The following is a 25,494-nucleotide window of genomic DNA, read 5'->3' as shown; positions in this document are numbered from 1 at the left end:
ATGTGATAGTGTCACTTATAAGGGAAATTTTCATTAAAAATGTCATTGTTTATATAATGTTTTGAAATAAGAAACTTGGCAGTTTATATATTTGTATATAGAAGAAAACAAGGACCAGGTTTGTATATTAGGAATTATAACTCCCTATGGTAAGAGGTCTATTTTAAAAGAATTAGGGTTCAAATAGGTGAGGAGGTTTGCTGTATTTATAAGTTTATGGTCAGTAGATTTGCTGTATTTATAAGTTTATGGAAGTAGTCGGACAATTAACTGTATTTTTCTAATCTTGTAAAGCAATGCTAGATCTAATAATTTTTTATACTTAGGCATTAGAATTAAGATGGTAACAAGGAATCTAGAGAAGAGTTACAGAAAAATGGTCTAAATCAGTTGTTATTTTATTAATAATGTTTCCCTTTTTTATCTACTTTTATTCCAAAGTCAAGGTGACTGAAGAGCCTTCATTCATAGAAAGAATAGCTGAATTTTATGCCAATTCTGACTTCTGCAGAAAAACAAAAGAGGAGTTAGATCAACTCTCAAAGAGTCAGAAAAGGAAGAGCTCAGCCTTTAAGGAGATCACATATGCCACCTCCTTCTGTCAGCAACTCAAATGGATTTCCAAGCGTTCATTCAAAAATTTACTGGGTAATCCCCAGGCCTCTATCGCTCAGGTAACTGACAGATTCTTCTGATAATGCTGGGACATACTCATGTGGGAACATTAGGTTCTGATATAAAGTCTTTTAGGATTATGCTTATCTTCTACTCAAACTTACATTTATTTATCCCTACTCCATTTGGGATATAAAAACATCCAATAGAACAAAGTAAAAAACACCATGAAATTTTTACTTGTGGAAAATTTTTTTAGTTTTTTTTTTTTTTTTTTACTACAAAATTAAGAATTTTTATTTATTTAGACTAGCTGTAATGGATAATCTTTGTAGAAAAATCTTCAAAGATTGTGAAATAAAGGAAATGTTTAGCCAGACTTAGAATTTTCTGGTAGCTGCACATATTCATTTTCTGACTCATTCAACAAGTTCTTACTGACCATGTGTGGCATTTTGAGAGCTTGTATATGGAAGTGAACAAAATGGGAAAAATAAAACCCTTGTTCTTTCTCTCTCTCATTCTCTCTCTCTCTCTCTTTTTTTTTTTAAGATTTTATTTATTTATTCATGAGAGACACACAGAGAGGCAGAGACATAGGCAGAGGGAGAATCAGGCTCCCTGTGAGGAGCCTGGTGTGGGACTTGATCCCAAGAGCCTGGGATCATGACCTAAGCCAAAGGCAGACACCTAATCACTAAGTCACCCAGGTGCCCCTAAAACTCCAATTCTCATAGAGTTTTTCTTCCTATGAGGAGTGACAGATGACAAATTCAGACAGGATTGAACTATGTAGCAAGTCATATGGTAAAAGGAGCTATGGAGAAAGTTTAAGCAGAGTGGTGGGGAAAGGAAGAGAAGTGGAAAGAAAAGGAGAGTGGGAGAATGGAAGAGAGCGGAAAGGGCTTAATGGCATTTGAAATCAAGTGGCCAGGGAAGCCTGTCTCTAGAATTCACTGAATGTACCTGAAGATCATAGGGGCTAGCTTCTTTCTGAGGGAAGAGCCTATGTGCCAGTGCTGCTCCTCATAATTGACCTTTCTAATTTAGGGGTTCAATCTTAGGAGAGCACTAGGTACCTAAGCCAGTTTGCAGTTCACACAACCTAGTAAGCAGGCTTAAATTCTGTTAAATAAGGCTCTTTACTATCAGATTAACTTTCTTTTGATAAAGACAAAATCATGTTATTTTCCTCTTTTGGCCGACTCTGTTGATAATTGTTGATTATTCCCCTTTTATTGTTCTGTTACTCTCAGGTGCTCTATCATACAAAACGAGTATTCCCAGTTCATCGATCCATGTTTCTAAGCAAATCAGTTTAGCTGGTTATTTTGGGGGTTATTTTATTATCAATTATTGAATTTCTGTTGAGTACCAAAAGATGGCATGCTGTTGGCACTAAGAAGATATTGCTGACTTCTTGGGACACCTGAATGGCAATGGCATAGTGGCCAACTCTTGGTTTCATCTCCAGTTGTAAACTCAGAGTTGTGGGATTGAATCCTGTGTTGGGTTCCATGCACAGAGTGAAATCTGCTTAAGACTCTCTCCCTCTGCTCACTCCCCTACCCATGTTTGTGTGTGCACACAGGTGTGCTCTCTCTCCGTCTCTCTCACTCAAATAAGTCAATCTTAAATATTACTGACTTCTCACCATGTGAACTATAATTTTTGTACTTCAGTATTAATACCAAGAATTAATTCTAACTATTAATACCCAGAGTCTCCAACCCTGGGAAATACTGCTAATTGCTCCAAACGTTTTGCTACTATTATTTCACATTTCTTTTTTCTTTTTTTTTAAGATTTTTAAATTTTATTTATTCATGAGAGACACACAGAGAGAGAGAGGCAGAGACACAGGCAGAGGGAGAAGCAGGCCCCATGCAGGAAACTCGACGTGGGACTCTATTCCGGGTCTTCAGGATCAGGCCCTGGGTTGAAGACAGTGATTAAACTGCTGAGCCACCTGGGCTGCCCTTATTTCGCATTTCTGTCAGAATGTGTACTTCTGTGCACTATCAAAGTTAAATTTTTATTCTTTTAGAGTAGATTTGATATCATTTGGAAATGAGTCTGACAAATAATGTCAACCTCGTTACCTATTGTTCCAACAGTGAGATAATGTGACAGTGTTGATTCTTTAGTGTGATTTATGCATTATGGTTTTTTTACTTGGAAAATAATGTAAATTTCTCTTTTCTCTGAAATTGGTTTAAAAGTATCTTGTCCAAGTCACATATATGGTAGCTCTGGACTTAATTAAGGTTTTAATTAAATTCCAGTTAGTTAACATGCAGTATAGTATTTATTTCAGGTGTACCATTCAGTGATTCAGTACTCCAATACAGCACCTGGTGCTCATCCCAACAAGCGCGCTCCTTAATCCCCAGCACCTATTTAACCCATCCCCCACCCATCTTTCCTCTGGTAACCATCAGTTTGTTCTCTATAGTTAAGTCTGTTTCTTGGTTTACCCCTCCCCGCCACCATGATAATTTGTTTTGTTTCTTAAATTCCACATATGAGTGAAATCATATGGTATTTGTCTTTCTCTGACTTATTTTGCTCAGCATTATACTCTCTAGCTCCATCCCCATCATTGCATATGGCATGATTTCATTTTTTTTAAGGATGAATAATATTCCATTGTATGTGTATACCACCTCTTTATCCACCTGTATGGACATTTGGGCTCTTTCTGTCATTTGGCTATTGGAGATAATGCTGCTATAAACATAGCGGTGCATGTATCCTTTCAAATTAGTGTTTTTGTATTCTTTGGATAAATACCTAATAGCACAGTTGCTGGATTGTAGGGTAGCTCTCTTTTTAACTTTTTGAGGAACCTCTGTACTCTTCCAGAGTGGCTGCACCAGTTTGCATTCCTACCAGCAGTGTGAGGGTTCCCCTTTCTAGATGGTGGAGCTATTTCTAATCCACTATGATTCTGCATCTTTTGTTGCTAGGCTTTCTTCTGCACAAACCCAGGCCTAGTGTTTCCAGGTTATACGCAGCCTACATGCCTCCTCGGGGAACTCAGTTTCACAAAAGGAGTCCTAACAATGCTCAGATGCATGGCAATCCCACAGAATAAAGATAGAACATTGCATCTGTCTCTGAGCATCTGCCGTTCAGATTTGCACATGCTGGAATGTTAATGTAAGACTGGAGCAGGCAAACCTTTATTTGTGAAGGGCTAGGTAGTAAAATACTTTCAGCTTTGTAGACCTGTGGTCTTTGTCTCAGGGAGTCCACTCTGCCATTTTAGCGAGAAGGGAGCCATAGGTAATACACAAGCAAGGGAGTATGGCTGTGTTCCATTAAAACTTCACTGATAGACACAACTTTGAATTTCATTTAAATTCCATGTGGCAAGAAATATTCTTCTTCTCTCACTCTTTTTTCCCCAACCATTAAAAAAAGTGGTAAAAACTATTCTTAGCTAGAGGGCTGAACAGAAGTTGGCGACTGGCCATGTTTGCCTGTGGACCCCAGCTTGCTGACCTTTGGTTTAGTGTTTTTAATCTCGTGTGTATGTTGTTTACTTCTCGAAGTGTTTGGATGTGAGGTATTAAATTGCTTTATGGTTTCCTGCTGATAAGTCTCCTATTGGTAATAATATTACAGCCATACTTAGATTTCAACTAGTCATATATGTGATTCAGACTTTGCTTCTGATAATGCCATTTAACCAAAGGTTGTATTTGGATGATCTTGGAGTAAGTGGATCATCTGTATAAAAGGATTTGATATTCATTTAATGTGCCATGATCTTTCTGATCAAGTCAATTTGGAAAATACTATCATAACTCTTAGAGATACCTTTTTTTCTATTGGCGTATTTAATATTTGACTATGGATTAGTTTCTCGAGTGATGGCTGTAATTATCCCTCAGCACTCACCTTGTGATAGGTTGCTAAGCACATTTGAACAAGACAGAATAACATATATAAGGGATTCCCTTCCCCCTTATTCAGCAGAAACCTCATAGATAGTGTCTTTGTGTGCTCTGTTGAGCAATGTTCAGTTTGCTTGTTTTCTTTTTCTTTTCTGTAATGCAAGAAAGAATAACAGATACACCTTGTGAAAGCATGACAAAATTATGAGATTAATCATTTTGTCAATACGTTTGAAAGCTGACTTTGAAAATACTTTGAGAACTTTGAAACTTTCAGCAAACATCCTAATGATAATACTGACAGTCTGTTAGTATAAGATAAAATTTGAATTCAAAAGAAACAAGCATGTAGTGTCCAGTTTAAAAATTCTGAATATTCTTGAAGTTATATTGTCTGAAAGTAGAGACTTGTATACATACACATTTGCACACGATAATGGTTCATCATTTATTTTGGGAGTTTAATCTGTTGGCATGAAATGCAGTATATTCTTAGGTTAATGAAAGTTATACCAGGGTAATAGATTTTTTTCCAAATTTCTGACTGTCTTATTAGCAAAGGATTTTTTTTTTTTTAAAGATTTTATTCATCCATTCATGAGAGACATGCAGAGAGAGAGGCAGAGACACAGTCAGAGGGAGAAGCAGGCCCCCTGCAGGGAGTCTGATGCAGGACTCAATCCTAGGATTCCAGGATCAGACCCTGGGCCAAAGGCAGGCGCTAAACGGCTGAGCCACCCAGGTGTCTCTAGCAAGGGGATTTTGAAGACATCTCAGATCATATTTTCTCCAGATGGTAGTATTCACAGGCTAGCCTTCACAGATCATGATCCTGTTTTCCAGTTTTGTTTGCTTCATGTCAAAATAGACTTATCTTGATACTATTATGCTGTTGTAGTACTGAGATTTTTTTAACTTTGAAGGTTCTGAGATACATGGTTGGATATTTTTTCTTTAGATGAGCATTTCATATATTTTTATACTTAATACAATATGAAAGTATAATAAGAATTTTCTTAAATAAATTCTATCGTAGGGTATCCCTGGGTGGTTCAGCGGTTTAGCACCTGCCTTCCGCCCAGAGCATGATCCTGGAGTCCCGGGATCGAGTCCCTCGTTGGGCTCCCTGCATGGAGCCTGCTTCTCCTTCTGCCTGTGTCTGCCTCTCTCTCTCTCTCTCTCTGTGTGTCTCATGAATAAATAAATAAAATCTTAAAAAAAAAAAAAAAAGAAACTAAGATTTCTAAAAAATAAAAAATAAATTCTATTATAGTATAACCCTTAATCCTTTGCTTATAGAAGTGTCCTTAATAGATATTTTATCAGTCTTAAAAACAAAAGTGATGTTTATGCAGTCGTCTTAGGAGGCCTCAAACAGACCGAGTAAGCCAATATAGGTAACAGTGGCAAATAAATAGCAGGTTGCTTCTACACTGTTGGCTCTAGGCCCTCGGACTGAGGTTTCTAGAAGCAGTGACAAGAGAATGGGTAGTGGAAGCATTTGAGTACCGTCAGAGACAGCTAGCTGAATGCTTTGGTGGCAATGACAGTGCACTTTTTCAGTATAGGCATGCCCTGCCTGCTAGGTCAGGTAGGCGGGTCTCAGCTTACCCCTGCTTCCTTATCACACAGAATAACATTGTCAGAATTTTTTTATGTGTGCTTGAAAAATTTTATTTATTTATAATGGTAAAAGTAAAGATATCCTGTTTTTATTTGAACCCCTTGAAATATGAAACTGCATGCTCACTAGCACAAAGGTTGAGAGTTCAGGCAGAGCTGCTAGTCACTTGGACTTTATTCCTCAAGTGACTTAGCCAGGCACTGGCATTATTCCCCTTCTGGATATGGCCTTCCCAGGCCTGATGGCCTGGACTGGACCTTGAGCTGGCCTGGCAAATCACTGGGAGGAACCTTAGCATTCCAGGGGTCTACTGTGTTCTATCAGCCTCCCCAGCACACAGATAAATTATTTTTTAATTTAGAAAGGAGCCAAATAATATACACTCCCAAGGACTTTGGCTGAACCATTGGAAGTATTTATCTCAATGGAGAAATTGGATTATGTAGCCTCGTATTTTATAGTAATCAGTGGTGTGTTAGGTTCTTACCTTTTTAAAAAAACTTTTTACCTTTAATTAAAACTTGTTTTTCTTTTTCTTTTTGAAAAGATAATTGTAACAGTCATCCTGGGATTGGTTTTAGGTGCCATTTTCTATGATCTAAAAAATGATTCTACAGGAATCCAGAATAGGTGAGTAAATTTGGATCTTGATTTTGAGAAAGTGCTGTTACATCTTTCAAGCTTATGAAAATCCATGAAGAATTTGAGATAAGGGCAGCCCGGGTGGCTAGTGGTTTAGCACCGCCTTCAGCCCAGGGGCGTGATCCTGGAGCCCCGGGATCGAGTCCCATGTCGGGCTCCCTGCATGGAGCCTGCTTTTCTCCCTGCCTATGTCTCTGCACGCCCCCACCCCCCACCCCTGCCCCATGCGTGTCTCTCATGAATAAATAAAATCTTAAAAAAAAAAAAAGAATTTGAGATAAGCACAGTGTAAAGTGAGGAATAGGATAAGCCAGTGAATTAAAAGCTGAATGCATATATGTGTGTGTGTGTGTGTGTGTGTGTATGGTGGTAATTTATACAGAATATACAGGTAATTTTTACCTTCTTAACCAGTTTTAAGTGTACAGTTCAGTGGCATTAAATACATTCCCATCATTTTTTAAAAAGATTTTTTCTTTCTTTCTTTCTTTCTTTCTTTCTTTCTTTCTTTCTTTCTTTCTTGAGCTTGTAAACAGACGGATGGGCGGAGGTGGGAGGTGGGGGGAGAGAGAGAGAGAGAGAGAGAGAGAGAGAGAGAGCATTCCAAGTAGACTCCGTGTTGAGTGCAGAGCTTGACACAGGGCTCAATCTCATAACCCTGAGATCATGATCTGAGCCAAAATTAAGAGTCAGACATTTAATGGATTGAGGCACCCAAGTGGCCTGATACATTCACATTACTGTGCAACTATCAAAACCATCCAACTCCAGAACACTTACTTCATCATCCCAAACTGTGTTTCTGTACATATTGAAGAATAATTCCTCATTCTCCCTTTCTTTATTGCCTGGAAGAAATTATACTTCATTATACTTATTGTCTCTGAATTTGACTACTCTAGGTACTTAGATAAGTGGAATCATACAGTGTTTGTCCTTTGGTGACTAGCTTATTTTCCTTAGTATAATATCTTCAGGGTTCATCCATTTGTACCGAATGGAAGGATTGCTTTCCTTTTCGAGGCTGAATAATATTCCACTGTATATGTTGGACCCTGGCTCACGGGTGCCAACGTGTCCCGGTGGACGCCCCAGAGACTCAGACCCCAGACAGGCAGATGCAATTAGCAAGAGGGTTTATTGAACGTTTGCGCAAACGGGCTCTCCGCCTCCGAGGAGGAAGAGAGCCCCGATTAGCAATTACAGGCATCTTTTAAAGGTAAAAGAAAAAAAACGCTTAAAGACAAAAGAACCGCGGGAGTCGCATAGCATCCAGGTTGATTTCTCAGAAGGTCAACATGAACCTATTCAGGGACATTCCAATCAGGGTGTGGGGGGAAGTGGTTTTCTTATCACAAACAGAATGCTTTTTGTTGCTAAAACTTCAGGAAGGCACCTGGATGGGCTGCCTCTGGATTAGGGCTGATCCTACTTACAGGGCGGGGTTCTTCAGTATAGATACACCATATTTTGTTTATGCATTTATTTGTCCTTGGACACTTGGGTTATTTCTACCTTTTGGCTATTGTCAATGCTGGGGAGGAAGAATTTCCTTTGCTCTTCAAAGTTCATCCAGTAGGACCAAGAATCACATTGACATGATACAGATTAACAGGAGAAAATCAAATTTAATAGCATCTGTACAGGAAATCCACACAGACATGCAAATTCCAAAAACAGACCATATAATGCTTATCTGAGCTAAGGAGAAGGGCGGGCAGGATCTGAGGATACAAAGGAGGAGAAAGACCTTTCCTGGAAGAGGGGAGATGATGTTTGGAAAACAAAGGTTGCCCTCTTTAGCAAATAAGTTTCTTAGGCAAAGAGGAATCTTTCTCAATAGCTTTCTTCCTGGTGTAGGCTCTCCTTTCCAATGTAAATTTAGGCAGTTGAGGGGGAGGTAAAAAGCTTTTCTTGAATCTACCAGGTCTTGATTCTTTTAAGTAAAGATAATCTTAGGTCAAAGTGACCTGCCTTGGAGCCTGCCTTTTGCCCCTAATTGAGCAATGCTGCTATGAATATGGATGTACAAATAAATATCTGTTTGAGTCTCTACTTTAAATTCTTTTGGTTTATACCTAGAAGTAGAATTACTGGATCATTTGGTAATTCTATTAAATATCCTGTCTTCCGGGATCCCTGGGTGGCACAGCGGTTTGGCGCCTGCCTTTGGCCTAGGGCGCGATCCTGGAGACCCGGGATCAAATCCCACATCGGGCTCCCGGTGCATGGAGCCTGCTTCTCCCTCTGCCTATGTCTCTGCCTCTCTCTCTCTCTCTCTCTCTCTCTCTCTGTGACTATCATAAATAAATAGAAAATATATATGTATCTTAAAAAAAAAATATCCTGTCTTCCATAGCAGCTGTATCATTTTGCATTCCTACCAGCAGTACACAAGGGTTTCAATTCCTTAACAACCTTACCAAACTTGTTATTATTTTTTTTCTTTTTAATAATAATAACCATTCTAATTGGTATCAGGTGATACGTCATGTGTTTTTTTTTTTTTTTTTTAAGATTTTTATTTATTTATTCATGAGAGACAGAGAGAAGCAGAGACACAGGCAGAGGGAGAAGCAAGCTCCACACAGCCCAACATGGGACTCGATCTCGGGTCTCCAGGATCACACCCTGAGCCACAGGCGGCACTAAACCACTGTGCCGCAGGGGCTGCCCCCCTCCTGTGGTTTTTGATTTGCATTCACCTAATGATTAGAGGTGTTGAGAACCTTTTCATGTGCTTATTGGCCATTTGTGTATCCTCTTTGGAGAAATGTCTATTCAAATCCTTTGCCCATTTTTTTTTTTTAAGATTTTATTTATTTATTCATGAGACACAGAGAGAGAGTCCAAGACATAGGCAGAAGGAGAAGCAGGCTCCCTGCCTGATGCAGGACTGGATCCCAAGACCCTGGGATCACAATCTGAGCCAAAGGTAGAGGCTCAACTGCTGAGCCACCTAGGTGCCACTCTTTGCCCATTTTTTGGTTAGATTTTTAAAATTGATTAACTGTAAGTATCTTTCATATATTCCAAATATTAACCCCTTACCAAGTATAAATTTGCAAATATTTTCTGACATTCTATGGGTGGTCTTTTCACTGTTGATAATGTCCTTTGATGCACAAATGTTTTAAATTTTGCTATAGTCCAGTTTATCTAATTTTTTTTTTCTTTTGTTGCTTGTGAATATTTTTTTTCTTCTATTTTTTTATTTGTTTGCCATGGAGAGGTTGATGACCCTGAGGTTTTTCCAACTGTTATATGGTTAGCACTTATGTTAGTTTACCTTACCGAATTTTAGTCATTATGTGCCCTTAAAAATATTTTTTCATGGTGAGACTTTGTAATGGGCTCTAGAATGCTCTGAATATATATGCTCAGCAATGCCAAAGACTGCAGAGTTCTTCATGTAGAAAGCTGTTTTGTGCCAGGCACTGTTCTCTGTGCTTTAAACCATGGGCTCAGGCTTCTGCCCCAAGAGGTGGAGTTGTATTATTCCCATTTTACCATAAGGGTATAAAGAAAGTTGCAATAGCTTAAGTTGAATCTGTTTTGATGTCTAATTGTTTATGAAAGAATCAGCATAAAAGTCAATTCCTCACTCAAATAAAATAAAATGTAGTGGTTCTTTACATTGAGATTATTATGGCAGCTCATTTCCTGAATTATGTCACTGTTTTTCCTCTTTACTTTTCCTGAAGAGTGTGTTCTTCTCTCACACGTTTCCAAGCTTGCTAGTAATTGGTGATTTGTACCCTCCGTAGATGCCATATTTTTACCAAGCACAGAATATAGGTCATAGGATCTATCACTTGTGGACCTTTTATGTTGTACAGTGAGAAGCATTTGCAAAAAGTATTGGAAAACCTGTCCTCAACTGGAATTTTAAAGGGGAACTGGATATCTAACCATTAAAAATTTTTATAGAAGAATCCAGAGAAATAAAGAAGAGGTTTAGCAGCTTCTTCAAATGTTTTCTGGAGAAATAGGGCACTGAATCTATGTATGTATGTATGTATGTATGTATGTATACGTATTTATTTATTTATTTATGATTATATTTATTTATTCATGAGAGACACAGAGAGAGAGACAGGGAGAGACACAGGCAGAGGGAGAAGCAGGCTCCAAGCAGGGAGCTTGACATGGGACTTGATCCTGGGACCCCACGATCACGCCCTGGGCTGAAGGCGGGTGCTAAACTGCTGAGCCACCCAGGCTGCCCCCACTGAATTTATTTTATTTTGTATTTTTGACTTAAGCTTGCTGCTACTTTTTAATCATTTGAAATTGCTCAGGAGGCTAGTGGTTTGGTTCTATTGTTTGAGAATGAATTATCCCAGAGAAGTACTCTCTGCTCTTTCTTTAACCTGTATAACTGACAAGCTGAGGTTTATTCATATGTAGAGTATGAGCTTCTATTGTAGGGATAGCTAAGCAAATTAATGTATATTAAGAGAAAAGATGTTTTAAGAAATACTTGGATCAATAAGTAGATATTATAGGTGTGGATTACCAGCTTGAAAAGAATTAGAATATCTTAAATTCTCTAGGAATAAAAACTGTATTTACTATAAAATAAATCATATGGTTTAGAAGTAATGTCACTATCTACTAGTTCAGAATCATGATAAACATAACAGTATTGTTAGATATAAGGCTTAACAAATTGAGCTGAATTGTTGCACGTCCCATATTTCTTCTTTTCTTTTTTGTTTTCTTTCTTTCTCTTTCTTTCTTGTTCTTTCATTCTTTTTTTGCATGTCTTATATTTCTGAAATTAGCTTTTATTTTGATAGTAGGCTTACTTATGTGGAGAAAGTTGCATAGGTCTGTGTATTAGGTCTGGCTATTTTCCATTCATTAATTGTATAAACATTTACTTTTAAAATAGTCTGTTCTCTAAGTTATTTATTTTATTTATTTTTTGGTATTAAAAACAATTACTGGGATGCCTGGGTGGCTCAGTGGTTGAGCATATGCCTTTAGCTCAGGCCATGATCCCAGGGTCCCGGGATTGATTCTCACATCAGGCTCCCTACAGGGAGCCTGCTTCTCCCTCTGCCTATGTCTCTGCTTCTTTCTCTGTGTCTCTCATGAATAAATAAAATCTTAAAACAACAACAATTACTGAGTGTCAATGGACTTTTTTTGAGGGGCAGTACACTTCGGTTCATATTTTTAAGTGTTCTTTCATTTTCGTGTCATTTAAATGATGGGTCACTTCAGTTCTTTCAAGTCACGATCCTTAGTGTCAATTAAATGGTTTGATTACGAAGGGAAGCCCAACACTGTTTCAGGAATGTTGGCATGCTTTCATAAAATGTGTATGTCCCTCAAAGTGTAGATTAACTGTGACTTTCCTTTTTTTTTTTTTTTTAAATTTTGATTTATTTATGATAGTGACACAGAGAGAGAGAGAGAGAGAGAGAGGCAGAGACACAGGCAGAGGGAGAAGCAGGCTCCATGCACCGGGAGCCGGATGTGGGATTCGATCCCGGGTCTCCAGGATTGCGCCCTGGGCCAAAGGCAGGCGCCAAACCGCTGTGCCACCCAGGGATCCCTCCTTTTTAAGCCTTAATTATTTTACTGAGAAAAAAGCGTTAGTAGTCTTCCTTTTCTTACAGGCACATACCTATATTTTTCCTTTATAAGCATCATTTTGTTTTCTTTTTTGAGCACATTGGAAACCATTTTGGCAATGGCTATCAAGGATAACATCATGGCTCTTCTGACAGTTGTGTGATGGATATATATATATAATAAGGTATCGACTGAGGTTTTCCTCCACTGTAATTTTGCCTCTTCATGTTTTAGTTTCTTCTTTAACTTGAAAAGGTGGCTAGTAAAGGTTTTTGAGCCTTGTGGGCTTTATTTGGTTCACTGTTTCTCTGTTCATACATTAGATATGAACAGATACTTATTGTTTCTGTTAGTTAAAATTCAAGGTGGTAATATTTTTATGACCTATGTATTCATCAGCACAGACTGCCATCACAGTCATCCACAGACTGGGTGGCTTAAACAACAGTCTAAAAAATAGGGTTAGATCAGGGTGCATCCATGGGCAGGTTCCAAAGAGACCTCTCTTCCCGGCTGACAGGTGGCTGGCTACCTTTTTGCTGTATCCTCACATGGCAGAGAGAGAAAGAGAGTGTGCTCAGGTGTTTCTCCCCTTTTTTAAAGGGCACTAAATCCATCATGAAGCCCATACCTTCATGACCTCATCTAAATCTAATTACCTCCTAAATACACTGTTGCTAAATATAATCACTTTGAGGATTTGTGCTTCAACATAGGAATTTGGGGAGAGGACACAGTTCAATCCATAGCAGTCCAGGACTGTGACTTCCAAACTATGCTCTGTGGAGTCCCAGGGGTACCATTGTGAACCCACAGAGATGATGGGGAGAAAGCTGATGGGGCCATACTTCCCTCTGTTTTAAACAGAACAGTTTCTATTTAATGTTCTAAGGTATCATTTGAGGAGAGTTTTGTGGTTAGAAAAACTGATCTAAGAATGTTTAATTGACTGCAGTGTTTTTCTTTCCCTTTCTCTCATTGCAGATCAGGGGTGCTCTTCTTTCTGACGACCAACCAGTGTTTCAGCAGTGTGTCAGCTGTGGAGCTCCTTGTGGTTGAGAAGAAGCTTTTTATGTGAGTAGGTCTCTGTTCCAGGAATGGGGCTCTCCAGTATCAGGGGCTAATGGTCAGATTGGTCATATCCAGCATTGGGCCACAGCTTGGGTCCTGGGGATTGCCAATGATAATTGAGAACAAGCAGCCAGAGGTAAGAAGGTCAATCATGAGCATGTGGGGCATGATACCAAGGAAAAGAGAGTTCAAGGTTAAGGCAGAGCCAGCAAGTCCAAATGCTGCAGAAAAAGGAAGCAATAAAGGGGTAAAAAGGATCTTTTGTTTTTAGCAACTGAGAAGTCATGGTGGACCTCACAGGAAAAGTTAGAGGGGCTTGGTAGAGAGAGAAGTCATGGTGGACCTCACAGGAAAAGTTAGAGGGGCTTGGTAGAGAGAAAGTGGTTGGTTGAGCAGTAAATACAAGGTGTGGAGGTCAAGTTGACAAAGAATGTGGTCCCAGCTTAGCCCTCAAATGGAAAGGGAATGGAAGAAGCCAAAGGGCAGCCTTCCAATAAATTAGGGGCTGCTTTGTTTCTTGTGTTTATCAAGGTTGGAAGAGATTTGCCCATATTTACACCCTGAGGAAAGGGAATCATTCCAGGGGAAAGAATGATATTAGGGGAGAAGTTTGGAATTACAGGAGGAAGATGTCAGGAAGAGGAAGGGATCTAGAGCCAAAAAGGGAAGAAAACAGGATTTGATGGCTGACAGGGATATGTGGTTGAAAGGTATGATTATTGAAGGAGGAAGTGCCATTTTCTTTTTTTATCATGAAAGTAGAAGAAGTGATCCCAGGCTGTATTAAGAAGCTCAAAGGATAGCAGTGCCACGTTCTTCATAATCAGAAGTGGGGAGAAAGTAAAGCCTCTACCATAACTGAGCTCAGCTACTAGAATGTTATTCTCTAAGGAGAGTCAGTGTTAGAAAAGGGGAAGGAGATGAAGATCTGCTTACTGGGAGTGGGTACTCTAGGGGCAGAATGGATGGCATTCAAGGGGAGGGCTTTTTTTCTTTTCTTTTTTTTTTTAAGATTTTATTAATTTATTTGAGAGAGAGAGTATGAGCAGGGGAGGGGCAGAAGGAGAGTAAGAAGCAGACCCCTCGCTGAGCAGGGAGCCTGATGCAGGACTCAATCCCAGGACCCTGAGATCATGACCTGATCTGAAGGCAGACATGTAACTGACTGAGCCACTCAGGTGCCCCTCAAAGGGGAGACTCGCACCCAAGATAGTGCCTGATGCTGACGGAATGGAAGGCTGGGGTTTGCCTCAAGGATGTGAGAAGCTGTAGTTATTAGAACCCTGGTGGTGGCAGAAATCGCAGGTAAGCAAGCGGTCTAACGTGGTCTCTGCCTTTTAAACTAATGTAGGATGAATTTTTCTTTTTTTTTAGACATGAATATATCAGTGGATACTACAGAGTGTCATCTTATTTCTTTGGAAAACTGTTATCTGATTTACTACCCATGAGGATGTTACCAAGTATTATATTTACTTGTATAATATACTTCTTGTTAGGTAAGCAATATGACAAACGGTTTGTGTCTGTAGTTTTGGATATGAGGGCAAGCCGATTTCTTTTTACTAGCTTGTTTTTGGTTCTCAAACTTTAAACCAAGCTGGTGACATAAGGATACATCTATCCATTGTACATACTCTGAAATAACTGTTCTCTAAGGACACTTTTGTCAAGACTTGTCCCAAAATAGCTTTTTTAAAAAAAATATTTTATTTATTTGAGAGAGAGAGAGCATGAGCAGAGGAAGGGCAGAGGGAGAAGCAGACTCCCCACCAAACAGGGAGCCAGACATGGGACTCCATCCCAGGACCCTAGGATCATGACCTGAGCTGAAGGCAGATGCCCAACTGACTGAGCCACCCAGGCGCCCCCTCAAATAACTTTTAAAACTATTTATAAAGCTATATTTTACTGAAGGATACTATGTCATTTATAAATATGGAAAGAATTCCTAAAACTATTTGAGACTATGTTGGAAGAGCTGGGATAGTTATTACTTATTTGTGTTTTTATTTGTGTGTGTATACATGTGTTTGTATGTAAAGATAGTGAAAGATACTGATTTTTGGGGTTTCCTGGTTTAATACAAATGCTTGCTTGATAGGTAGTTAGACTCCTTTGTGCATTGTGTTTAGGTTTTACTGTAGGCTCATTGTATCAGAATTTCCATATATTTTATTGATACGCATAAATATATACATACACACATCTGAAATATATATTTTAATTAAAAAATATTTAAGTAGAGCACTATAGAAGAAGATTCACTGATTGAGTTTAAGCTTCCTTTTTATATATAAGAAGTGTGTCATGAAGAATTAGGTTATAGAACCTAGATCCTCAGATTATTGACTGGTGTTCTTATAGCTATTCCAGAATCTTCAGATTGTGTGACCCATGATAATTAGTCCACACAGTTTGTAAAGTAGTTTTATGAAACTTATTTAACCCCACCCTTAATCCCAGAATTATATGGTGCTTTTTCTTGGGAGACTTGGAATATGGAGACATCTCTTCAGATATTGAAACCACTGGGAAGTGGTAATCTTCTTCCCAGTTTCTTTACTCAATGTAGTTATAGCAAACAGTCATGCGATTATGTCTACGTAAAACAAACATGCTCTTGACAAATTTTCTTCTTAGAAGAAAAGGCAATAGAATTGTGACCAGATGTGTTGCTTGGACTTCTGCATCTCAGGCACTCAGAAATTGTTAATAATTACAAATAAAGGCACAGAGAGATGTTACGCAGAAATGTGCTTATGCAACAAGTATAAAAAAGAAACTTTATTACAACTTTATATAGTAATATGGTAATTGGTGAGCCAAGGTGGTTGGATAGAGGATGAATTTTCTTTATTCTGGCTTTAGTTTTTCAAAATACTGCACTGCTATTTGCACAATAAGCAATCCCAAATACACAGTTACCTAGGCAATTGGATTTAGCCCCCTCTTTTCTTCCTAACTAAGGACTGAAACCAGTTGTGGAGGCCTTCTTCATCATGATGTTTACCCTTATGATGGTGGCTTATTCAGCTAGTTCTATGGCGCTGGCCATAGCAGCAGGCCAGAGTGTGGTATCCATAGCAACTCTCCTCATGACCATCACCTTTGTGTTTATGATGGTGAGTAGAAACTGCTTTTATAAGAAGCATAGTTATTCCTTCCCACAAATTTACCTGTTACCTAAAACCTGCTTTGACAATTCTGTAAATGGGATTCTCTGCTTTAAGGAGGTCATGTATTGAAGTATTGCTTATATTAGAGAATGTATCGATTTTTCTGGACATTATCCAGCCTTTTTGACCACTGTTCTAATATAATAACTTTAGTTGACATTTTGTTACAAATGGTTTTTTAAAAGATGCTTCTTGGTGACACACAGTGAAACCTTGATAAACTAGAACTTCAAAAACTAAACTAGACTTTAAACCAAAGATTGCAACAAGAGATGAAGGGCACTATATCATAATAAAGGGGACTGTCTAACAAGAAGATCTAACAATTGCAAATATTTATGCCCCCAATATGGGAGCATCCAAATTAATAACAAACATATAGGAGCTCATTGATAATAATACAATAATAGTAGGGGACTTTAACATCCTGCTTACAGCAGTAGACAGATCCATCTAAGCAGAATATCAACAAATGATGGCTTTGAATGACAAACAACAGATGGACTTAACAGATATATTTAGAACATTTCATCCTAAAGCAACAGAATACACATTCTTTTCAGGTGCACATGGGACATTCTTCAGAACAGATCACATACTGGGTCACAAATCAGGACTCAACCAGTACCAAAAGACTGGGATCATTCCCTGCATATTTTTAGACCACAGTGCCTTTTTTTTTTTTTTTTAAGATTTATTTATTTATTCATGAGAGACATGGACTGAGAGAGAGAGAGGCAGAGACGTAGGCAGAGGGAGAAGCAGGCTCATCTCAAGGAGCCTGATGTGGGACTCGATCCTGGATCCTGAGATCACAACATGAGCCGAAGGCAGGCACCCAACTGCTGAGCCACCCAGGCATCCCAGACCACAGTGCTTTGAAACTGGAATTCAATCACAAGAGGAAATTTGGAAAGACCAAAAATACATGGAAACTAAAGAACATCCAACTAAAGAATGAATGGATCAACCAGAAAATTAAAAAGAAAAAAATACATGGAAACAAATGAAAATGAAAATATGACAGTCCAAAACCTTCGGGATGCAGCAAAAGTGGTCATAAGAGGGAAGTACATAGCAATGCAGGCCTACCTCAAGAAGCAAGAAAAATCTAAAACAACCCAACCTTATACCTAAAGGAGCTAGAACAACAAATGAAGCCTAAAGCCTGCAGAAAGAAGGAAATATTGAAGATTAGAGCAGAAATAAACAATATAGAAATTAAAAAACCCCAGTAGAACAGATCAATGAAACCAGGAGCTGGTCCTTTGGAAAAAATAACAAAATTCATAAACCTGTAACCAGACTTATCAATAACAAAAGAGAGAGGATCCAAATAAATCACAAATGAGAAGTAACAACCAACACCACAGAAATGCAAATGATTATAAGAGAATATTATGCAAAATTTTATGTCAACACATTGGACAACCTGGAAGAAATGGACAAATTCCTAGAAACATATAAACTACCAAAACGGAAACAGGAAGAAATAGAAAACTTGAACAGACCTATAACTGGCAAAGAAATTGAATAAGTAATTAAAAATCTTGAAATGAACGAAAGTCCAGGGCCAGATGACTTCACGGGGGAATTCTATCAAACATTTAAAGAAGAGTTAATCCTTATTCTTCTCAAACTATTCCAAAAGTAGAAATGGAAGGAAAACTTCCAAACTCTTTCTATGAGGCCAGTATTGCCCTGATTCCAAAACCAGACAAAGACTAAAAAAGAACTATAGGCCAGTATCACTGATGAACATGGGTGCAGAAATTCTCAATATGATACTAGTAAACAGAATCCAGCAGTACGTTAAAAGAATCATTTACCACGATCACATGGGATTTATTCCTGGGCTGCAGGGGTAGTTCAATATTTGTAAATAAATCAGCATGATTCACCACATTAATAAAAGCAAGGATAAGAACTATATGATCCTCTCAATTGATGCAGAAAAAGCATTTGACAAATAAAAGCATCCCTTCTTGATAAAAACCCCAACAAAGGAGGGATAGAGGGAACCGACCTCAACATCATAAAAGCCATATACAACAAATCTGCAGCCAGTATCATCCTCAATGGGGAAAAACAGCTTTTTCTCTATGGTCAGGAATGAGACAGGGATGTCCAGACTCACCACTGTTATTTAGCATAGCACTGGGAGTCCTAACCTCAGCAATTAGACAACAGAAAGAAATAAAAGGCATTCAGATCAGCAAGGAAGAAGTCAACCTTTCACATTCACAGACAACATACTCTGTGGAATATTCAAGACTCCACCAAAATGCTAGAACTGGTACCTGAATTCAGTAAAGTCTCAGGATTCAAAATCAATGTACAGAAATCTGTTGCTTTTTTTTTTTTTTTAAAGATTTTATTTATTTATTCATGAGAGACGCAGAGGGAGAAGCAGGCTTCCTGCAAGGAGCCTGATGCAGGATTTGATCCCTGGGCCCTAGGATCATGCCTTGAGCCAGAGGCGGGTGCTCAGCCACTGAGCCACTCAGGCATCCCAAAATCTGTTGCATTTCTATACACCAATAATGAAGCAGCAGAAAGAGAAATGAAGGAATGGATCACATTTACAATTGCACCCAAAACCATAAGATACCTAGGAATAAACCTAACTAAAGAGGTAAAAGGTCTGTACTCTGAAAACTATAGAACACTGATAAAAGAAATTGAGGATGACACAAAGAAATGGAAAGACATTTCATGCTCATGGGTTGGAAGAACAAATATTGTAAAAATGTCTATATTACCCAAAGAACTCTACACATTTAGTGAAATCCCCATCAAAATACCAATAGCATTTTTCACAGAGCTAGAAGAAACAATCCTAAAATGTATATGGAACCATAAAAGGCCCTGAATAGCCCAAGCAACCTTGAAAAGCAAAGCTGGTGGTATCACGATTTCAGATTTCAAGTTACATTACAAAGCTGTAGTGATGCAGACAGCATGGTACTGACACAAAAATAGACACATAGATCAATAGAACAGAATAGAAAACCCAGAAATGAATCCACAACTATATGGTCCACTGATCTTTGACAAAGCAGGAAAGAATATCCAATGGCAAAGACAGTCTTCAACTAATAGTCCTGGGAAAACTGGACAGCTACATGCAAAAGAATGAAACTGGACCACTTTCTTATACTATACACAAAAATAAATTCAAAATGGATGAAAGACCTAAATGTGAGACAGGAAATCATTAAAATCCTAGAGAAGAACACAGGCAGTAACCTCTTTGACATCAGCTGCAGCGCTTCTTACTAGATCCATCTCCTGAGGCAAGGGAAACACAAGCAAAATAAACTATTGGGACTACATCAAAGTAAAAAACTTCTGCACAGTGAAGGAAACAAAACTAAAAGGCAACTGAAGGAAGATATTTGCAATTGACATCTGATAAAGGGTTAGTATCTAAAATACAGAAGAAACTTATAAAACCTTAACACCCAGAAACCAAATAATCCAGGCTAAAGATGGGCAAAAGACATGAATAGACGTTTTTCCAAAGAAGACATACAGATGGCCAACAGACACATGAAAAGATGCTCAGCATGATGAATCATCAGGAAAATACAAATTAAAACCACAATGAGATTTCACTTCACACCTGTCAGAAGCTAAAATTCACAACACTGGAAATGGCAAGTGTTGGTGAGGATGTGGAGAAAGGGGAACCCTCTTACACTGTTGGTGGGAATGCAAGCTGGTGCTGCCACTCTGGAAAACACTGTGGAGGTTCCTCAAAAAGTTAAAAATAGACCTGCCCTATGATCCAGTAATTGCAGTACTAGGCATTTACCCAGAGGAAAAAAAATTACTGATTCGAAGGGATACCTGCACCCCTATGTTTATAGCAGTACTATCAACAAAATTAGGGATGCCTGGATGGCTCAGCGGTTGAGCCTTTGGCTCAGGTCATGATCCTGGGATCCGGGATCGAGTCCTGCATCAGGCTCCTTGTGGGGAGCCTGCTTCTCCTTCTGCCTATGTCTCTGCCCCTCTCTCTGTGTTTCTCATGAATAAGCAAAATCTTAAAAAAAATTATTTCCAAATTATGGGAAGAGCTTAAATGTCAATGGACTGAGGAATGGATAAAAAGGATGTGGTGTATATACAGAATGGAATATTTCTTAGCCATATAAAAGAATGAAATCTTGCTATTTGTAATGATGTCGTTGGAGCTACAGAATTTATGCTAAGTGAAATAAGTCAGAGAAAGACAAATACCATATGATTTCACTCATGTGGGGAATTTAAGAAACAAAATAAACAATCATGGAGAAAAGAGAGGCAAACCAAGAAACAGACTGTTAACTACAGAGAACAATTGATAATTGCTAGAGGAGAGGTGGTTAGGGGGTTGGGTTAAATAGGTGATGAGTATTAAGGGCATGCACTGGTTGATGATAAGCACCAGGTGTTGTATGGAAATGCTGAGTCACTAAATTGTACACCTGAAACTAATGTTATGGTGTATGTTAACTAACTGGAATTTAAATAAAAACTCCTAAAAAACCCCACAAAACCCAGAAAAATTTTGATTATAAGATTCTCTCATAAAAATGGCAGGTTTATTACCCAACTTCTGGGCTAGTGTTAGAGAACTATTGACTCGTTTAAGCATAACTTAGTGGTTTGGTTGGATCTACTCCTCTCTAAGGGTATAGCTAAGCTCTATGAGAAAAAGAAAAAGAACAGTTGGCAGTGTGGGTAGTCTAGGTTGGGTTCCTCCTATATTTTGAAAAGAGATGTTTTAAAAATACTGAAAAATTCCAAAGACCATACAATACTGTGTCTCCTCTTCTCTGGGTTCCTGATAATCTCGTATACCAATATATTTCTGCTTACCTTTTTTTTTTTTTTAATGGTTACTGAGGCCTAATCTTACATGTCCTTTAATTTTACGTGTACATAGATGAATCAGTAGGTGAATCAACTAGTTAGTACCTTGCCCCCTATGACATCGAGTGAACAAGAATACTTAGCCTATTTAGTTAATACATGTGTTCTTTCTGCTAAAGTAGGAATAGATGTCTTTAAAAGGAACATAATTAGCACAGTTTTTTGCCAAAGTTTAAGTCTTCCATTTCTGAGTCTGAAATCTTCCAATTTAAACATTATTGAGAGAGTCATAAACCTAGCATATATTTTCTATAATATTATCCAATAAATAGTAAGGTGTCACCAATATGTAAGTTTTGTGTGATATATTTTAGATGCTTTACCTTATTATTATTTAAAAGTTTATATATAGAACTTTTCAAACCAGTCCTAAAACCATATTTTACTCAGAGATGCTGTGTGTCCTATATTAGCAACTGGTTTAAGAACTTTAAGTTCAAAATATGTAGTCATGTCATTGTTATGTCTATCCCAGCATACCTACTGCCAGTTAGAAGTTTTACAGGAACTTCTTTTCCTGTAGCCATCTGTTGCTGGAGTAGTCTGCCCTGGGATCTTCATTGTAATACTGCTTTTTGGTAGCTTTAAATCAAAGTATTCGCTGTATTTTATGCTATACTTCACCACATTATTCTATATACCAGTTCCAGGTTCTGGGTTATTTTAAGCACTCATCCTGAACCTCAGATTATTTCTGTGGTCATGCAGAGAGGGCATGCAAACCCTTGTAAAAAATCTTACTGTGTTATGGAAATAGAGAGGGGCATGAGACATTCAGGATATGTTCTGGTATGTTTATTGGTGTGAACATACAGTGTTGTATCATTAGAACAGTCAGTACTCATTGACCTTTCATTATGTGCAGTTACTGAAAGTAAAAGCCTTGACAATTAAACGTCTTCCGATTAAATGAAATAATATTGTCATTCCTTTAGAGCCTTAAACAGTCTCAAGTATAGAGAGGCATATGCATGCAAAGTGGTAAATCTTAGAAGAAATGTTTGTAAAGATTGTAGGGGACTCAAAAATTATTCTCTATAATTCTTCATGAAATCTCTTCACCAGGTCTGATTCTTGGTATTTGCTTTTTGTAGATATTTTCAGGGCTGTTGGTAAATCTCAGAACTGTTGGGCCTTGGCTCTCATGGCTTCAGTACTTAAGCATTCCTCGATATGGTTATGCGGTAAGTTTTTCTCATCTGTCATTGTGACTGGTTCATTGTTCCCAAGCTAAGAACAACCAAAATAAAGCCTAACATCCTCATGTTCCCAGCCATGAACTGTCAGAGTCTCCCAGGGGTTTCATTTTAAGCGGAACGAAGAAGAATTTCACCTTGATAATCACCTGAGGTTTCCCTAGTCACCTTGCTGTCTGAGGGAGGGAAAGGTGGAAAGAGAACTCCTCGTGAAGGAGAAAGATTGACTAATTGATATAAAGAAATATAGTTGCGTTTCAGTTCTATACGAAAATGGAGGATGGGAGCCTAGAATACATATTTTACATTGAAATTAGAAGAAAAAGAGCATATAATATAGCTACTGTGTTGGCTTTAGAAAGTTAATCAACTCCAAAGAAAAGTGTGCCCTAGTATAGTATAATTGGGTTTCTAACTCCCCAAAATTAGCACTGGTTTTGATGAAAATAAACAAGCTTCCTACCACAAATTAACAACAGTCATTGAATACTGCTGTGATTTTAATTACACTGCTTTGGGATTATAAAATTGGGGAAGAAGGAAGGAGCTATGGGTAGTATAGCCAAGGGTCTCCCCTCTTTGCCAAATACTATACTTCCTTGTTTTTAGAAGGCAAAATCCCAACCCTCGGCCACTCATTGCCAGGGAAAAGAATTTTCGTTGCTCTGGTGTGACGGAGACTGTGAATGTGAAGCTTTGTTTTTAGGAATAGCAGTAAAAATTAAACTAGGAGGACATGACAATTCTTTTTTTTTTTTTTTTTTTTGGACATGACAATTCTTTGGAAACTTTTTGAAACTTAAAACTATTTACCTTGCCCCATCCCCCCTTGTGTTATAGGCTTTGCAGTATAATGAATTTTTGGGACAAAACTTCTGCCCAGGAGTCAATGTAACAACGAATAATACCTGTAGCTATGCAATGTAAGTTTGTACTCAGTGTCAGAATGGATTTGCTTACTATTGTGGGGTCATGTAGAAAGGCCTTTGGGCCGCTTGGCTGGTGTGGGTCCTTTCACTGACCACTCTTAAGTTGTACACCAGTGCACATCTCTTTGACATTCTACTATGGTCAAAATTATATTAAGTTGGAGAAATGTTTCTGATATGTTGTTCATTTAGGGCCTTTTAAAAGATTCTTAGTGGCTTTGATGGTGGGTTTTAGTTTTTATTTTCAGAACATCTGAGTTTCAAATGAGCTGCTTTGATATTTTAGCGACGTCTTGGAATATTGGAGTTGTATGGATTATGTGAAATGTACGGATCCATGAACCTCTGGCTTGCTGTAAGCCAGACCCATGGCCAGGAACAAGAGCTAAAAAGGCAGCAAGAGCAGAAGGGAGTGAACATTTTCCTGGCACACTCTCAGCACTTGTCTCTTTCTCCTGCATTTAAATATGAGGCATTGTGAAATCGAAGTCTACGCAGCTATTTTTTTTTTCTTTTAGACTGACTTGGAATATCCTTATTAAAGGATATATCCTCTAAAGAAAGAAACACAGGCTGGAAACCAGCATTCTCTTTTCTTTCATTAGTTAATGTATCAAAATCAAACCATTAACAATAATCATCGACAAGGAGAGTGTTATTCAATTTTTAAAACAACATCCTCTGATTTTATTAAAATCTGCATTTCTGTTTTATTGACAATATGCAATAAATGGGACTTCTTTCTCAACTGAACGAAATGTGTTTCTTTCTTTAGAGGATATATCCTTTAATAAGGATATTCCAAAACAGTCTAAAAGAAAAAAAAATAGCTGTGTAGACTTCAATTTCACAATATCTTGTATTTAAATGCAGGAGACAGAGGCTGTGCCAGGTGTTTTTAGTACAGGTGCTTTTCTAAACTGAAGCAGGGCTACTCCACCCTGCTCTGCCTCAGCTACCACTGAGGCTTACACCTGATTGAGTGGGCTTGCTGGTGGTGTCTTGCAGCTGAGTATCTTCAGTGCTCAGCCCAGTCTTGGTGCAAGAGCTGATGGGACGCAACGGTGGCAGGAAGCCCTTGCTCACCTCTTTTCCCAGTTTCAAAATTCTTAGCCCATTTTCGTTTGTATGGGTGCTTTGTGGGTGATAAATTCTAAAGAGAGCTTTGATCGTCTTGGTAAGGGCCTTCGATGTCATCTGTGAAGATGGAGATTTTCCCCATCTGGAGTGAGTGCAAAATTACTCAATGAATGTTTCTCCCTTTTAAAGACAGCAGCATATAGATCTGGAAACAAATCAGTGTGCAAAAGACTAGCATCTTGGTTCAAAGTATGAGTCTGTGGACTTGGTCAAGTTCCTTAAACCTTAGTCTCTTCATCTTTTAAATGTGTGTAATATTTATCCCATTCAGTTGTTTTAGGGATTAACTAAACTGTTATATTCAGATTGTTTAGGATAGTACCTAGTGGATTTATAAGCTCTCATCTCCTGTTACCTATTAAAAATGAAGACATAGTTATTTAAGTCTTGGTAACCTATAGATATGGTGTGAATTGATTGAGTAAATTTTACAGATGCTAAGAATGAAGTCATATTCTTTTCCTGTTGAATTTCAGATGTACTGGCGAAGAATTTTTGCTAAACCAGGGCATCGAGCTCTCCCCTTGGGGCCTGTGGAAGAATCACGTAGCCTTGGGATGCATGATTGTTATCTTCCTTACAATTGCCTACCTAAAATTGTTATTTCTTAAAAAATATTCTTAAATTCCTCTTTAATTTACATAATTGATTCACACATTAAAAAGGGAGCATCTTGATTTAAGTATTCAA

The 25,494-nt window shown here is 38.2% G+C and overlaps 1 protein-coding gene across 4 annotated transcripts in view; it reads left to right on the top strand.

Moving 5' to 3' along the window:
* ABCG2 (ATP binding cassette subfamily G member 2 (Junior blood group)) overlaps window positions 1-25,494 on the top strand; it is a 144,493-nt gene extending 118,999 nt beyond the window's left edge. For all 4 annotated transcript variants that reach the window (XM_041757892.1, XM_041757893.1, XM_041757891.1 and 1 more), the window contains exons 9-16: window positions 442-674; window positions 6,689-6,771; window positions 13,354-13,443; window positions 14,815-14,939; window positions 16,411-16,565; window positions 22,634-22,723; window positions 23,576-23,658; window positions 25,281-25,494. In XM_041757892.1, coding sequence (XP_041613826.1) covers window positions 442-674; window positions 6,689-6,771; window positions 13,354-13,443; window positions 14,815-14,939; window positions 16,411-16,565; window positions 22,634-22,723; window positions 23,576-23,658; window positions 25,281-25,428 — 1,007 coding nt within the window. In that variant the 3' untranslated portion in view covers window positions 25,429-25,494. The remainder of the gene's footprint in view (window positions 1-441; window positions 675-6,688; window positions 6,772-13,353; window positions 13,444-14,814; window positions 14,940-16,410; window positions 16,566-22,633; window positions 22,724-23,575; window positions 23,659-25,280) is intronic.

This window comes from Vulpes lagopus, chromosome 6 (genome assembly GCF_018345385.1).
Source record: "Vulpes lagopus strain Blue_001 chromosome 6, ASM1834538v1, whole genome shotgun sequence".
NCBI lineage: Eukaryota > Metazoa > Chordata > Mammalia > Carnivora > Canidae > Vulpes > Vulpes lagopus.
The sequence above is the reverse complement of the archived record's forward strand: the minus strand, read 5'-3'. Positions and strand labels throughout refer to the sequence as shown.